Source organism: Pyrus communis, chromosome 12 (genome assembly GCF_041283825.1).
Source record: "Pyrus communis isolate YQ-2024b chromosome 12, ASM4128382v1, whole genome shotgun sequence".
Taxonomy (NCBI): domain Eukaryota; kingdom Viridiplantae; phylum Streptophyta; class Magnoliopsida; order Rosales; family Rosaceae; genus Pyrus; species Pyrus communis.
In genome coordinates, this window is record NC_142576.1 from 22,169,012 (window position 1) to 22,187,225 (window position 18,214).

Here is an 18,214-nt window from a genome sequence, read left to right on the forward strand (position 1 = left end):
TTAATAACTCCAAACAAGATAGTTTGTATCATCAAGCTTAATAGTCACAGAATTCGACATAGTAGAAATTAAACTAGTAATAGGAGATTGCACAATCTGTAATTGAGCAGCAATCACCATGCTTTCACAATTCTTGATAAGAAAAGAGGATATCGCATAAGAAAATCTTGAGAAAAACCAGAAATTAGGGTTTCAAATGATACTGAATCTTGAAGAAATGAAGGAAGAATGACAGATTGTAGAAAGATATGCAGAAGAATTGCGCAGACTTTCAATTACACAATTCGTTGAACACTTGGTGCACACATTTTCAAGATGCACCAATTTGTACAAATGCACAGAGAAGAAGATCGCAATTAATCAAGAACACCAAAAATTCATACCAGATTCGAGATAACTAGAATGTGGAAGCAGCAGATGAACAGGATCGAAGAGAGAATTCCATAACCGGCGAAGATACCATATCAAATGAGCAGAGATAAAGATCACATATCAAACCTATAAAGAATCTAGAGAGAGAAAGAGATACAGATTGAAGAACAAGAGAGAGAGAGAGAAATCTTTCTGTGTATTTTTCATTAACCTCCAATGTAACAATACAAGACTATTTATACTATTGACTTTGCTTACAGACTAAGCTAACTGAATTACATAATCTTCTGACAAGTGTCACCATCTAAAACTTGAGCTGAGTTCTATTTATCTTTACATCAACCACTCTATGCCTATGCGTATATCCTTGAGTTGTTTGCTGTCTTGTTGGGAGGAGGCAATTGTGATTTTATTGTGTTAGGTAAATTTTCTAAAGCCCAAAAACATGTGACTCGACTGCCCTTTTCTTCAGCCGGGTTACTGGGTACTAGGACTTTGAATGGTTTTTGCACAACCCTGTTAAGAGGAGCTAAAAATGTCAGAAGACCCAAGAAAAAATTTATATAGTCCACATCACAAGAATAAATGTTTCCTTGTTTAATTGTTTTAATTAATGGAGTGAACCGATTCGAACTTTGTACATCAACCCGAACTAGAAAACAGACACAATTATTTCAATTGTGTTTTCGACAAGCACTTGGATCTTTTTTTTTTTTTTTTTGAACAAACGATATTATCTACATTAGGAAGAGACGATGAGCTTAGCCTCACAATAAGCTAGCAATAATCTTTCAAACTCGTCTTTGGCGAGAATCGAACCTAAGCGATATTGAAAGAACATCGAATAACAGGATAAATACTTTAACCACTTAAGTTATAAGTCCTTTGTAACATTTGGATGTGTTGAGAAAAAAAGAAAAGAATGAACCAGAAAAGAAACAATTGTTATATTGGATGACAACTTGTAAAAGACTAAATATTGCTAAAGCGTATGAAAAGGATTAGATTTTATAAAAATTTGAAGGGTTTTTATTAGAAATAGTCTCTAAAATGAGCACCAATTATCAATTTAGTCTTTAAAGTTGAAAATCAATAAATGTCTTGTAACATGACTAAGAACATTTTCGTCAAATATTTTGTTAAAAATAATGCTAGACAAACTAAATTTGTGCACCAAATGATGTCTCGCTAATCAAATGTGTTCCTTAATTCAAATTAGAATTTAATTAATAATTGTAATAAAATTTTTATATAATATAAAATGTGCCACATCATTTGATGTGCAAAATTAATCTACGAAAGTGTGACACACCTCGACCGAAATCAAGGCATGATTGTCCAATCGGACTGCACTTAAACTACTTATGCTATGATACCAACTGACACACCCCGACCTAAATCAAGGCGTGACGGCCAGCACACCTTGATTTCGGTCGGGATGTGTCAAAGTGTATGTAGCACCATCATTTTGTTAGTAAGTTGACGTGGCATACATGACAAGTGTATTAAAATAAAATTAAAGTTTCTAAAATGATTTTAAAGTTTTGAAAGAAAAAAAAAAAGCTTATTATATTAACACCTCACAAATTCTCGAATAAACCCCACATATTTAATACACCCCACATTTACTTTTTCACTTAAAAATTATCTTAATACACCCCCACATACTTTCCCATAATACCCCCACACCCTACATTCTCAATATACACCTTATATTTTGTACATACACCCCACATCTTCTATACACCCCACATTTCTCAATATACACCTTATATTCCTCCACAACAACACATCCACAACTACAAGATTAATGCGATTAATTACTAATCTATGATCTTTCATGTTCGATTCATTGCCATATGACTAAGGGTAATTAGCTGATCACCAATTAGGGTTTTAGCATGCATGCCAGTTTAAATGAACATTACATACCTTTCTATACATACCTTCTGAGTTGATTAAACTTAATTATTTTTATGAGTGCTGTTAATTGATGATACATGTTCATCGTCACCAATTAAAATAAGATCGTGATTTATGTGGGGTTCTAACAAAATTAGAATGTCTTTGCTAGCAGTTTCTTTTTCGCTTTAAGATAGTACCAAGGATCTAGGATGCTAGGACTGCAGTAACGTTAGTTTAAATGGTACCAAAGATATCGTATTATAGAGTGTCTCAAAGAAAAACAAAGCCCAAAAATTAACAAAATCCTAGCAGCAAAGAAATTGATGAACAGACACAGGGATCCTTATGATCCCTAAAAGATGAATATGAATATAGAAGTTTAAATAACGCAGCAAACATAAGATTAAATTACCTCATGTGAAGCTTTTAAAACATCGATTTCGTGTTCCATTCGTAAAAAGCAATTTTTCTCAATCAACATATTTGTAGTTTCATTGGTTAGGGTTTTGTTCAACAATGGAGGGTGGGAGGGTTTTGATAGTTGAGAAGATAAATAATATGCTAAAAGTGATTTGGAGTGTATTTAGAAATTTTTTTTCAAAGCCTAATAAGGTCATGCATAATGGGATAAATAAGTCATTTAATATTAAATATTAATGTGGGGTGCATTCAACATTTTGTAGGGTGCTAATAAAAAAAACCCAAAAAAAATGACAAAAAGAAAAATATCAATAAAAAACTGAAACAAACACAATAAACCCACCCAGCAATTCCGGCCGGAGCCGCCCACCTCCACCAACGTCAGCCCCATAAAGTTTAAACCCTAAACAACCCTAAGAAATCCAACAGAAAATACCGAAAAAAATACCTAATAGAAAATAACCCTAATTAACAAACTATCCCAGAAGGATTTTTTTTTTTTTTTTTTTTTTTTGGTCAAGCGATAGAATTTTGTTAAATTAGGTGTTAAGATTAGCCACCGATGAGGTTTGAACCCAATTAAATTAGGTGTTACATTAACCACCGACGAGATTTGAACTCATGCCATCATATAAGGATTCAACACCTTTCCCAACAGGATGCAATATTGTTATTAACTAACTATAATTGGAATAAAAACATATATTTAAGTAGTCCTAACTCCTAAATGATCCATATTGACTAGCTCGTGTATATGTTCTCACGATATCGATGTCGTATTCTGATCAGAATTGACGTGCATGCACGCATGCAAACCGGACGTTACTATATTGCTAACAAATTAGGCAGAGTGTATTATAGGCTTCTTTTTTTGCTACGTTTCTTAAAATTTTAATTCAATCTTACTTTGCTTTTTGAAACTTAAATTTTCACTTTGCCCCTTTCATTTCATTTTGCCATTTTCTGTCGATTCTATTACTCTATCGTGACATAAGTGGGACCCACTAGTTTGCTGATATGTCTGCCACATCAATTGTTTTGCTAAAATGCAGAGAAAAATCAGGAGATGCATTTTCATGAAATGCTAAAATGCAGATCTAACAGTCAATGACCATTAGTAGAAAAAAGCTCATCTATCATGGTCGATGATTGCAACCCACCACGAACATTGTGCCCGTTAGTAATTTGAATGTGATAGAAAGTCACATATTTTATCACGGGTTATGCCTATGGTCAATTGTAATATAACCATAGATTGTGCCCGTTGTAGATTAAGATCTAACACCACGTGCACTATAAACATTGTAGATTACAAATTGGCGACAACTAATGCCCGTTATAAAAAAAAATAAAAAAATCTAAAAATAAAAAAAATTCTAAAATATTGTTTAATAAATGTATTATATAATATTTATAAACAAAATTACACATTTACTATAATATAACAATTAAATAAAAAATCATAGATTCAAACATTACAGTTGTACACTAAACTAAAACAAACAACAAAATGATAAGATATACAAAGAAATACCAAACCATCCAGAGACCCCCAACAAACGAGAACATTGTCACTTGAAGACTTCACATTTCTTTAAACACCTCCAAACAAAGGACCTTGAGAGTGAACTACTGCCCCTAATGCTTGAGCCTCAGCAATTGTTGCCTCTCTCTATCCGGATGGACATAAACATATGGATCAAGAAAACAAATCTTGTACTTGTATAGGTAGAAATATACATGCATTTGATCTCAATCAAGAAAAGTGAATAGAACTCTTGAAAAATTACATGTTCCCTTACCTGCTAGGATGCCCTCATACGTACTTTAGCAACCACTCTAGGCTCTGTCAAATGTAGCACATTGTCAGCTACGTTAATATACAATGATTATATTAAATTGCAAGCGAAACTCTTAGGAACTTAAATGGAGAAATGAAAATGCAATCAAAATTCAGGATATCAGAATTCATCCATACCTCTATGCATTCGTGTAATCATCACCTTCTGTTCTCACATGAGTCTACAAAACCATAAGATTGTGTCAATGAGTAATTGAGAACTGGATGTGTGCGAGACTGAACTCGTTTACGTGTTCGATCGAAGGGGACCACACATTGATTGTCGCCCGAGCGCCATACACTCCTTGGATGTTCTAGTGTACGCGATTGCATGCTACATAGTCAATTAATCACCATTTACTTGGAAGTTGAAAATCTGTATTTTCTGTGACATTTTTACACTGAACTGTTTGTTTGTAAATTGACTTTGCTGTAGAAATTTCTATCCTTTTTGCATATCCCCAACAGGTAAAAAGAAACAACACTCAATTTAGAATACTTAATTAGTTAGGGTTTACCTCATGGCCATTCCCGCTGACTACATCAGGGGCATCGATGCGTATGGAAGCAAGATCAGCAGTAATGTTTAGGGTACGGTGCTGTTTCTTGCCAAAGTCAACCATAGACTTGGTCCTCAGCACATCATCCACTGTGCTCCGCCGTATAGGAATCGTTCCTCTCGGACATCTCGTCCTGTTTCTATGCCGCATTTGCTGCAGTGCAGCCTTAATCACATTCATCTTCTTCGTTGCTACTGCTCTTGGCCATTCCGGTGCCTTCCTCTACAGTTAGTTATATACGTACATAAATGTGATTAACTCAACAAATCAATACTAATATATCAGCACCAAACCCTAGCTAGGTCATGATTAACACAACATTTTAATTCTATGATACTATTTAAGTTACATAACAAACTGTTTTTATTTTGATATAAGCGATTTTTACAAAAATTCATCTAAACTACAAGGAATGCAAATTTGTTTTACACTAAATCCACTAAATTACGGAAGAACAATTTGAACTTGAGTACATAACGAAATCATAACTACTCTAGCTAATTATATTTTTAAAGAGGGTAGAGTGATGTATATATATTGAAATTTTAATTTCCTTACGTATATCAAATAACAGGTAGCAATGTTTATACTTACTACATAACTACTCCAGCCCGTCTTCAATCATTTTCACATAGAACCAAAGCATCACATACATCTCAAAACAAGTATCAATGTTTATACTTACTACATGACAACATATCAAATAATAGGAGCAGAAACAAGGAAAGCATCACCTAGGCCCTAATTAATCACATGTTGTCAATAAATAAGGGGGACCATTATTCTTTCAGGACAAGGGGAAAGGCAAAATTCCCAAGTTTCCAACCTGTACAATTGCAGCAGTCACTGTATCCAAAAAGGTGTTGGCAGTGTAACCATTTGACTGCATGAGAAGAAAAATAAACATACAAATTACTTTTACCTCAATACATAAATTAAAAGTTCCTTAACAAACTTGATGCTAAAGTAAAATGAACTTACATCACATCTTGTAACAATGTCAAGGGAAAAAATGGGGATAATGGATAAATAGAAGATGGAGAATAGAAGAAAGCAATGAAAGTTGAAAACCATAACAAATCAGTTTTCTTTGAGAACAAAAAACAAACACTTGGTGTGCAAGTCTGAAAGTTGAAAACCAAGCTCTAATGCTTCACTTGATGATTAAACGTTGATGGTGGTGAGCGCATATATCAACAAGGCGCAGTGTAGTACCTGCTTTTCTCAGAAGTAGAATTGAAGAAAGCAAGCCAGAGTAATTCATTAAAAAATCATCTTACATGACTCACTAGTCGTGACAGAGTGATGATTTGCAAACAAATATGGGAGGACTTGCCCTCTATTGGACAATTATAATTAAACGAACCTATCATATTGAAATTGTCTATCCCTCCTAAACACTAAACCTTCTATGCTAACAAACAAATAGACTTCAAATGCAGAATGTCTACATTCCATTTTGGGCGCTCAAAATCACGACCCATACAGCTCCACCTTATCACCTCCGTAATCATAAACACTGTCGCCATACCCACATCGGGACCATCATCATACCGCTTCCCATATGGATCCGAACCCAAATCGGATCGGCTTAGGTTGTATCCCCCATACCTATCATCTAAATAGGAGCCGCCGCCATGATCGAATTTCAGAGAATTCTCGTATGGATTTTCGTATACAGAACATATACATGAGCATATTGGAACAAGCTTTGGGATTTTTACCTTACAAAAGAAGCCGCGAACTTGGGTGGGCAATCGACGGAAGGGAGGACGAGTTCGCGAGGAACTCGTTGGGTTTGCAATTAGAGATGGTTTTGTTTCTGATTCCGAAAAGGTTGAATTGGGCTTGGGTATGCAAAGGTGGAGGCTTTTGGAAATTTCTGAATAGAAAAAGAGAAGCTACAAGAGAGAAATGAAAATGAGGAGGAAAAGCTAACGCGCTCTCTTAGAAAATAGGGAGTTAGAGATTTTGGGCACCATGCCAAAATTTTGGTAGCCCTCCAAATTTTTTATCTCCCGCCTCATTCAAATGTTTTCAATTATGAAGATAAAGATATCCACCACAGGCCGAAGGTGTGGTAAATTCACAAAAGACGATGTGGTAGTTTGAAGTAACCACCACGAGCATATCTCATGGTAATTATGATATTTCATCATAGATATAAATGTCCGTTATAGATTATTCGTTTTTAACAACGGGCTAAAATTTGACCGTGATGGATTAATGTTATATATCACGAATTAAACTTGGTCGTGGTAATTGAATAGTTTTTACCACAATCTATATATGTCCGTGATAGAATTAACGTGGTAGATGAACTGTTTTGTTTTAGTGGACTGCCCTTTAAGCACTTGAGAAGCTGGAAATTTTCATCAATCTCAGAAGCGACTCAGTTGGCAGCTTCAAATACAACCCGGCTCCACATATTGCTCTGAAAACAAACTCTCTGTCCACCTTGTTTCTCTTCCTCTCTTCCAATCCGTACACATGCAAGCTTCTAGTAAACTCTGCCAAACGAAACAAACACACACACACACACACCTAAAAAATAAAAAATAAAAACCCTTTTTTTTAACCATTTAAAAATAATAAAAGAAAAAAAACAAAACCCAACAAGCAGAAGAGCAGAATGATTCAATATGTAGAGAGAAAAGGGAAAAATTGAAAATGGGGATGGTGGGTTTGATAAACTCACCGTGGTTGGTGGTGTTCTTGAAGTGCAAGAGAGATCTCAGCAAATGGGGGCCACATTCACAGTCGCAAGAATCTATGAGAAGGGAGAGAAGAAGATCATGGTGTTGTGGGGATAAAAAAAAGTAGAAACGGACCGTTTCATGTAGGTTCACAGAAACCGAAGGGGTGAATTCTCACTAATTTCCAACGACCGAAAGTGCAACCGCACGTCCTTACACCTATGTGGCTCTGGAGAAATTTTTGGGTGTTCCGGGTACACCAAAAAAATTTGGTGTACCCTCACTCATAATAGTGGACCCTACCCTCACTTTTTTTTCAATAAAATAATAAAATTAAATTTTAATGAGTGTGGGTACACCAAATTTTTTTGGTGTACCCGGAACACCTAAAAATTTTCCGTGGCTCTGAACTATACTGGTAGTAAGGTAGTGTGGAGAACGGAAAGGGAAGAAGAAAAACCTATGTAGCCCACGGCAGCAGCTTTCTAAATATTTTTTAGGTGACTTGGTAATGATGTTGCAATCATAAAAGTTGGGTAAATGTCATATATATGTACTCTGTTTATTTAATATGCCTTGAGAAGTGGAGTTTCAACGGATAAAGAAAAAAATAAGCCTATATTATATATACGGATCATGTCATATATATATTTTCCAAAAAAAAAAAAAAAAAAAAAAATCATGTCATATATATATGCTCCGTCTATATAATATGCCTTCCGAATAGGGAATGTTCGTGAGAATACACTTTTTTTTTTTTTAATTTTGTGCACCCCCGTTGTTAATTTTAGGGGCTTTTAGATCCAGCCATCCAGGTCCAAAAACATAGATGGTTTTTAGGAATGAGTCAAATTATCTAAATATATGTATTTATTTTTTTAATGCTCATTTTATATTTTCTAAAAATATTAAAAATCAATTAAAATCTTCTAATATTATGCATTTTCAACCCCAAAAAATATAATTAATATCATAACAAAAAAAATATATATATATATATATTGAAATAAATCTATCTGGAAATCATTCTACCCTAACTCAAGTAACAAATATATGAATGTATATCATACCTACAAGTAGGATATGAAATTTAACTAAAAGGTAGAAAAAAACATAATATATCTACAAGCAAAACACATGAATCTTAATTAATTATAAAAAAGAATCTGCCATATAGGTAGATAAATATAATTAACCTGTGATATAGGTTGATTATGAAAAAAAAAAATTTCTATAAATGGGGTTTAAAACGGGATAAAGAACAAGAAAGAACCAAAAAATAAAAAATAAAAAAAATCAAAGAGATAATTAGGAAGAAATTTGATTTTTATAATAAATCTTATCATTGAAGAGATAATTATTGATAATAAAATAATAAGATTTAAGGAATTGGACTTATTTTAATAAATTGGATTATTCCTACATTTGCTTCAAAAAATTGGACCTATATCAAGTTCCCCCTTAATTTTAACCATCAATTTTACTTTAGTTGTTCAATCTAACGATTATAAAACTACACAAGTTTGTAAGAGATGAAAAAAATTGTGTAAAAACATTAACACTTCATAATTATTATCAGCTAGTTGAGCATCTTGCATGTTGAGTTTAGAATTCATGCAAGCCAAACATAATTAGACAAGTCGTCTCTATTTCACTTACAAGCTTTTAGGGCATTGTATGAGGTTGAGCTGCTCTCTTTATTGTTAATCAAGTTCACCAGTCACATGCTTCAGATGAATATATGTTGTCTACATGTCTGATTTGAGTGTTGCACGTGAATCATGTGTGAGGATGTGAAGTGTTATCTCACATCGGAAAACAACCATCTTGTTTGCATCATGCCATCCAATGGTTACACTAGTAAAAAAAACCTTGTGCGACGAAACCCTAAACTTCGTCGCTCAAAGTCTTGCACGACGAAAAAACATTGTCGAGCAAAGTGACTTTGCGCCACGAAATTTTGAGCGACAAAAATTTAAACTTCATCCCGCAAAGTCTTTACAAAAATAAATAAAATAAAATAAAATAAAATTTTAAATCTTTGCGTGATGTAATTCAAATATTTTGTCGCCTAAACCAATTTATTTTCGTTTTTTATTTTGTACGCATAACACTTAAGAAATTGAACGGTATATATATTTATTAAGTAGCTTTAAATTTATTATTGTAGTTCGGATCGGGTTTTTGTTATAAAAATATATTATTGTAGTTCGGATTGAATTTTTGTTAGAAAAATATATTTTAAATTGACGATCGAATTATTTCATTGTATTCATACAAGGTCAAGGAGTGTATCTGTAAATAATCATCAAAATCGGAGTTGAAATAACCGTTAAATAGTGAATTTTCGTTTATAACCGTCAAAAAGTTTTGTCCCATTAGTTGATCTCTAAATGTTTGTTTTTTGTGATTTTTGGCGTATATGATCTCGAAGTATATACAAACAAGTTTGACGGTTGGATCGTTGAAATGAGTTTCATAGAATGCGTATCCCATCAAAACAATAGATTCACTAATACTTAGAGTTTATTTATATTTTCATTAAGTATAACATAAGATATCCACTAGTGTAAGTATTTTAAATTGAAGATCGAATTTAGTCGTTGTATTCATATAGGGTCAAGGAGTGTAGCTGTAAAAAAATCATCAAAATCAGAGTTAAAATAACCCTTAAATCGTGATTTTTCGTTTATAATCGTCGAAAAGTTTTGTCCCGTACTTGATGTCTGAATGTTTGATTTTTGTGATTTTTGGTGTATATGATCTCAAAGTATATACAAACAATTTGATAGTTGGATCGTTGAAACTAGTTTCGTAGCATGTATATCCCATCAAAACAATAGATTCACTAACACTTAAAGAGTTTACTTATATTTTCATTAAGTATAACATAAGGTTTTGTTGTATCCACTAGTGTAAATATTTTAATTGCATATCGAATTTAGTCATTGTATTCATATAGGGTCAAGAAGTGTAGTTGTAAAAAATCATCAAAATCAGAGTTAAAATTACCGCTAAATCGTGATTTTTCGTTTATAACTGTCGAAAAGTTTTGTCTTGTTACTTGATTTCTAAATGTTTTTTTTTTTTTTTTGTGATTTTTGGTGTATATGATCTCAAAGCATATACCAGTGTTCTAAAAATCGGCCTAAGCATTGGGCGGCAGAGCTTCGACCCGATTTAGACCAAAACGTTCAGTTAGGCGGGGATGACTTAGGCGGCCGCCTAGGCACTTGCTAGGCGCCTTAGGCGGGCTAGGCATCAGTCTAGGCGGTTTGAATCTAGCTGCAAATCCCAAACTCGCTGTAATTTTCGCAACTGAATCTACAACTTCCGATCTCGTACGTAGCAGCAGAGCTCCGTCAAGAGAGAGAGAGAGTATTAAACATTTCAATTTGTGGTGGCGCAAGTTGGATTTGAGATCCAATTTTGAGGTTCTAAAAGTGAAAGGGCGAAGAAGAAGAACGAAGATGAGGGAGAAGAGAGTGCCGAGAGAGAGAGATAGACTGAAAGATTCAATTTTGAGTTTCTAAAAGGGCAAAGAAAGAAGAAGAAACGAAATTTTCTTCTTAAGTTTCTGAAAGGTCAAAAGTGGGTGATGGGTTTATCTTGGGTGATGTGAAAGAGGTAAGGTGGACAGCTACTTTCATCAAATAGTTTATTATGAAAACCACCCACTTGCATGGGCGTGGGCTTTTTATATTTTAAAAGTTTGGCATGTATATTATATGTATATAAATGTTATATAAATTATAAATTATTAGATTTTTTTTTTCTAGGCAAGCATATTAGAAATGTACATAAAACATTCACATATGTACGTTCTTCTATAAGAAATAACATATTATTCAATAATTATTTACATCTGATATAGTAAATTTAATTAATTCATATAATATATAAGAAATTTACCTAAATCCGCCTAGGCGCTAGGCCCCAACCCACCACCCGACTAGCGCCTAGCGTTTTTTAGAACCTTTGCATATACAAACAAGTTTGACGGTTGAATCATTCAAACTAGTTTCGTAGAATGCAAATCCCATCAAAACAATAGATTCACTAACACTTAAAGAGTTTGTTTATATTTTCATTAAGTATAACATAAGATTTTGTAGTATCCACTAGTGTGAATATTTTAAATTAAAGATCGAAATCAGTCATTGTATTCATATAGGATCAAGAAGTGTAGCTGTAAAAAATCACCAAAATCGGAGTTAAAATAACCGTTAAATCATAATTTTCGTTTATAACCGTTGAAAAGTTTTGTCCCGTTACTTAATCTCTAAATATTTGCTTTTTGTGATTTTTGGTGTATATGATATCGAAGTATATACAAAGAAGTTTGAAGGTTGATCGTTGCATGGTGTGTGTGTGTGTATTAAGTAGCATTAAATTTATTTATTTTGTACGTATATAAGAAATTGAATGGTATATATATTTATTATGTAGCTTTAAATTTATTATTGTAGTACGGATCGGGTTTTTGTTAGAAAAATATATTATTGTGGGTTTTATGTAAAAAAAATTGAATTTGAAGGGAGTAAAGTCACATTTTTTGTAAATTTTATTATTTATAAAAATGATTTTTATAAATTTTGCTTGACGAACCAATAGTTCGTCGCGCAAAATCCTTAAATTTGGATGAAAAAAAAAATGGGACGCGGGAATTTTTTTTAAGACTTTGCGCAACCAAACTCTAAAAGTTTGGATGGCCACCAAACATGGGATGCAGGAAATTTTTTTTTAAATTTTTTTCAAGTGGTCGCACAAAACTTTGCGCAACCAACACTTTGTAGCACAAAACTCTGAAAATTTGGGCGGGCACCAAAAATGGGCTGTGGGAATTAAAAAAAAACAATTTTTTAGTGGTTGCGCAAAACTTTGCACGACCAATTTTTCGTCACTCAAAACTTTACACGACCAATACTTCGTCGCACAAAACTTTGTGCAACCATTCATCATGCAAAACTCTAAAATTTTGGGCGGGCAAAAAAATAGGACGGGGGAATTTTTTTAAGACTTTGTGCGACCAATATTTCATCGCACAAAGTGATACAGTTTTTAAAACCAAAATAACTTGTTCACAATTTTCTCAATGTCTTTCTCTACCCTTAGCTCTCCTCTCTCTTTCCCTCTCCCCAAATCCGACCCTCTCTCTCACACTCACTCCTCTCACTTAATCTCTCGTCTCTCTCTTCAGTCTCACTCACTCTCACTCACTCTTTCATCTCTCTCTCACTATCACCTCTAATTCTCTCACACTTACTCCTCCCTCTCATTCTCACTTAGTCTCAATCTTGCCAAAAGGTATATTCTCCCCAAATTTTATTTTGTTTCATTAATATGTGTTTTTGGGGTTAGTTTTGAGTTTGGTGCAGGGTTTGGGGTCGAGTATAGGATGAGGAGTGGAGTTTGGGGTTGGATTTGGGGTATACCAATTTTAGGGGAGATTATGCCAATTTTTTGTTATTTTTTTGTTATTTGACCATATATATATATATATATATATATATATTTTTTTTTTTTGGGGGAATCGTCGAGACTTTGACGGCCAAACTTGAGGATTTGGACACTATCGAAACACATCCCCCGCCACTACCACCACAATAGACTTGTATTAGGATTTTATTATTGTAGTTTGTTAATTTATGTGTATATTTTGAATATATTATATATATTGGATAATTTGATCACTATTTTTCATATGTAATTTTATTTTGAATATGTCAATTTAAATTAAAGTATTTAAAAAAATAAAATCATACAATTAAATTAAATTAAAAAAGTAAAAATTCGAAAAATCTTGCGCTACCAAATATTTCGTTGCGTAAACACAATATGATTAAATTAATATAAGAGAAATAATAAAACAAAAAAAATCAAAAACCTTATGCGACAAAATATTTTGTCGTGCAAAATATTAGATTAATTTATTTTAATTAAAAAAATTAAAAAAAAAATTTAATTTTAAAATATTTCGTTGCACAAAGTAGCTTTACGCGATGAAGATTAATTTTTGTTGCACAAACCCTATCATTACGAGCTTTGCGAGACGAACCATGCGCGATTTAAATTTCGTTGCGCAAAGTGTTTTTTGCAATAGTGTTAGCACTACAAGGAGCGATTTTTTGTGTGCTTAAAATATAAGACGGTACACCATATGTTATTATACAATTAAAAAAATTTATTTTTTCTTCAAGCATCCCTCCAATTATATAATAAAATATGGTATTCTACTCTGTGTTTTGCCCACATTGAAAAATTTCTCCACTACAAGAACCTTTCGATGGCTTATGGTTTTCGTGGTTTTCATTTGTTAGCTCTTTATAATAATAGTTTGTTTGCTACCTACTCAGTGTGCCCCGTGAGTCTAAGGAAAAATTAGCTAAACCTCCTTACACAATCAATCACCTTAATACAATTTTTTTATTGTCCCAACAAAAGGTTGATTCAATATAATCAAACTCTAAGTCCAAACAAATTAGCATGCTTTAATATCATATATATCCTAATCTCATCAATTATTTTGATTTTGTTGCTTACGGAACTCGTATGACTCATCATCTGCATTAATCAAATAACTAATCAGCATGGTTTGACACAAATTTTGTTATCGTCAACGTGGCTCTAAGTTGCTTCATTTTATTTCATACTTTTCGTTTTGTGGTGTTGCTAGTTTACGTGGCTATAATTTGATGACCCTTTACCATTTAATATCTCTAGTCGAAAAAGTCAATCAATCTACTTGTTTTTCTCTTTTGATAACTACAAATGATACTGGAAGAAAATCGAACACAAAAAACAGCAATATAAAACTCTGGAGTTTTTGAACTTTAATCCTTCAAGAATATTAAAATTTAATAAAAATCTAATATTAGATTGAATATTGATTTTAGTCTTTTAATGCGTACTTAATTCAAGTTCATATTATATTTTTGTTTTAATATTTAATAGTTTCTTATTTAATGTTGTTACATTAAATTTTAAATTTATTATTATACACATTTTAATTCATCAATTTTATTTAACTTACTCTAATTAGTGTACCTAAACATTTGTATTATAATATATTTTACTAAATTAGTGTACCGAAATGTTCATACCTAAATATATTGTAGTGAATTAGTGGCACATAAGAAATTATGCAAAAACATAAGTGTACCAAAAATTCTGAACCTAAATATATGATACTAAGCTAGTGCATTGAAACGTCGGTACCTAAATATACTATAATTAAACTAGTGTACCAAAATGTCCGTACCTAAACATATTATACTAACCTAGTGTACCAAAATGTTCATACCTAAATATATTGTAATGAATTAGTGACACATAAGAAACTATGCAAAAACAAAAGTTTACCGAAAACATAAGAAACTATGCAAAAACATAAGTTTACCGAAAAATTTCAGTGAAAATATTTTCTTATATAAGATAGTTACCATAATTAGAATTAAAATTTATAATATTTTCATAAAATTTAATTTATGAACACCATAAAATTATAAATAAAAAAGAGAGACCTTTAATACATATAGTAGCATTAAATAGAATCTAAGTACTAAAATTAATTTTTAATCTTGTATAAAACATTTTTCTAAACTTCACCTTTTTAAGGATAAAAATCTAATTTTCTATAAAACTTTCTACTAATTAAATGGTATTAGCACAAAAATAAAATAATTCAAGGCAACATCATCTAAATTGAGAATTTGTTGACCTTGAAACATTGCGATTAACATGATTTGCGCGAGAAAAAATATGGCTTTTGTTTATAGCTGAGCAATAAAAGTGGTGATATTGCAGATGATAAAGTTGTCCTTAGATGATTGTTGTCTCCACACACCTCTTTCAATTTTCAACCGTCTGATCGAATTAATTAACAAGATCAAAATACATAAATTAACAAGAAGTACGTGAAAGATAAAAATAAATATGTGGACAGCACCACAGCCACCACTCAAAACATACATGGGAGCTAGGTTACCCTGTGAAGAAAGAATATTACGAGAAAGAATGGTCTCGAATGAATAATTTCATTGATCTGAATAATACAATATATAAAGGAGCATTCTCCTAATAAATCTCAAATCTAATAAGAAAAGGAATTACAAATTAAATACAAATCTTTTCCTAAACAATCTCGGAGAATCCTAGATTTGGTGAATATCTTTTCCAATACTCCCCCTCAAGTTGGAGAGTGAATATCATTCACACCCAACTTGCGAACAAGAGGAATAAACGTTTCTTTTCCCAAAGCTTTAGTAAGCACATCAGCTAATTGAAATGAAGAACAAACATGCCTTGTTGCAACAACCCCTTCTTGAATCTTTTGCCGAATAAAATGGCAATCAATTTCAATATGTCGTGTTCTCTTGTGAAAAACCGAATTAGCCGCAATATGCAAAGCTGCTTTATTATCACAATATAACAAAGCGGGTTTGGAATGAGCCAAACGAAGATCTTTGAGAAGATATCTGAGCCATGACAACTCTTGGCAAGTATTCGTCATAGCCCTATATTCTGCTTCCGCCGAAGACAATGAAACGGTCTTTTGTCTCTTTGATTTCAATGAAACCAAAGAAGAGCCCAAGAAAATGCAATAACCTGTAGTTGACCGTCTAGTAATTGGACAACATGCCCAGTCAGAATCACAATATGCACGCAAAGACAAGTTATTTTGAGAAGAGAAGAAAAGACCTTGTCTCGGTGCATTCTTGAGATAACGCAAAATGTGTAGAGCAGCTTCCATGTAGGGCTTTCGAGGTTCATGCATAAACCTACTCAAAATGTGCACTGAATAAGTGATGTTAGGTCTTGTAATAGTAAGGTATATAAGACGCCCAACTAGCCTCCTATATTGTGACAGATCCTTGAGTAAATCACCATTATTTGAAAGTTTAAGTCCTCGCTCCATAGGATACTCAACAAGTACTGCACCTACCAACCCACCATCTTTAAGAATTTCCAATGCATATTTACGTTGAGAAAGAAAAATACCCTTATGTGAACGAGCAACTTCAATGCCCAAAAAGTATTTCAAATCACCAGGATCCTTGATTCGAAAGTGACCATGCAAGAAATCTTTGAGCACCGATATTGCCATGGAGTCATTACCTGTGATCACAATATCATCCACATAAATAAGTAAGGCTGTAAAAGACTTTCCATGATGGCGCATAAAGAGCAAATAATCAACTTTAGACTGAGTAAAACTAGCAGATTGTATGGCCTCAAAGAATTTAGCAAACCGTTGACGCGAGGCTTGCTTTAAACCATATAAAGATTTATGAAGGCGACATACAACATTCTCCCCCTGTAGCCGAAAACCAGGTGGAGGAAACATATAAATTTCCTCATTTAAATCGCCATGAAGAAAAGTGTTGTTAACGTCAAGTTGGTGAAGTGACCAATTAAATGTGGTTGCGAGGGATAACAAACACCGAACAGTAACCATATTGGCAATAGGAGAAAAAGTTTCATGATAATCAACGCCTTCCATTTATGTGAAACCCTTAGCAACTAAACGAGCCTTATAACGCTTAATAGAACCATTAGAATGACGTTTGATCTTATAAACCCAACGACAACCAAAAGGCTTCTTACCAGGAGGCAAATAGGTCATAATCCAAGTACGATTATCCTGTAAAGCTTGCAATTCAGATTGCATAGCTTGCTGCCAATGAATATGAGGTGTTGCCTCCTCATATGTAGTGGGTTCAATATCCTGCTGAACTTGACCAATAAAAGAGAGATGTGATGGCAAACAGCGGTGATAAGAAATATAGTTGCAAAGCAAATAACGATTACCTTTGTGTGGTATAGGACCTGGCAGCAACGAAGACGACGAAATGGAAATGGGTAACGTGACAGAGCAAACATAATCATTAAGTTTAGACGGACTAGTCTTGACACGGTTGGATTGGCAGAGAAGGGCGGATGGGTTGGTAGGAGCAGCTATGGCGGCTGGGATAGGGATAGGGTTAGTGGGGTCGACTAAGAGGGTTAATGTAGGTGCTGGTATGGGTTGGGACATGATTCTTGGTGAAGGCTGGTTGATGGGAGAATTATGGGGAATGTGGTGAGTCGGTGGAATGATTGAATGGTTATTAGAGTGGGGTAAGCTAATGTCAAGTGGTGGAATAGTAGAATGGTGGAATGGTGAGTCTAAAGCAAGGTCAGGTGGTGTAGGCAATACATGATTAGAAGGGGGATTTGATGATGAATGGGTGGTGGGAGTCGGTTCAAGATGATACAAAAATATATTTTCATGAAAAACTACATCCCTGCTGGTGAAAACTTTGTGAGTGGATAAATCATAAAGTTTAAAAGCTTTTTAACCTATAGGATAACCAAGGAAAGTACTTTTGACTACAGGATGAGCAAATTTGTGAGAGATATGAACATTAGTAGCATAGGCA

General features: G+C 33.4%; 1 protein-coding gene across 3 annotated transcripts; it reads right to left on the reverse strand.

Moving 5' to 3' along the window:
* Positions 1–4,127: 4,127 nt before the first annotated feature.
* LOC137746188 (uncharacterized) lies at positions 4,128–7,907 on the reverse strand. 3 transcript variants are annotated; one of them, XR_015953980.1, is made up of 8 exons: positions 7,792–7,907; positions 6,822–7,641; positions 6,209–6,312; positions 5,924–5,980; positions 5,056–5,319; positions 4,676–4,719; positions 4,500–4,543; positions 4,128–4,369 (listed from the first exon to the last, which is right to left on the reverse strand). XR_015953980.1 is itself a non-coding variant. In XM_088681034.1 (6 exons), the coding sequence occupies exons 1-4, from the start codon at positions 6,169–6,171 to the stop codon at positions 4,678–4,680; spliced, it is 456 nt and encodes a 151-aa protein (XP_088537160.1). In that variant the 5' UTR covers positions 6,172–6,218; the 3' UTR covers positions 4,128–4,369; positions 4,500–4,543; positions 4,676–4,677. The 3 variants fall into 3 exon arrangements, 1 of the variants encoding a protein (XP_088537160.1); XR_015953979.1 differs by lacking the exons at positions 6,822–7,641; positions 7,792–7,907 and having other exon boundaries at positions 4,676–4,871; positions 6,079–6,218; XM_088681034.1 differs by lacking the exons at positions 6,822–7,641; positions 7,792–7,907 and having other exon boundaries at positions 6,079–6,218.
* Positions 7,908–18,214: the final 10,307 nt, after the last annotated feature.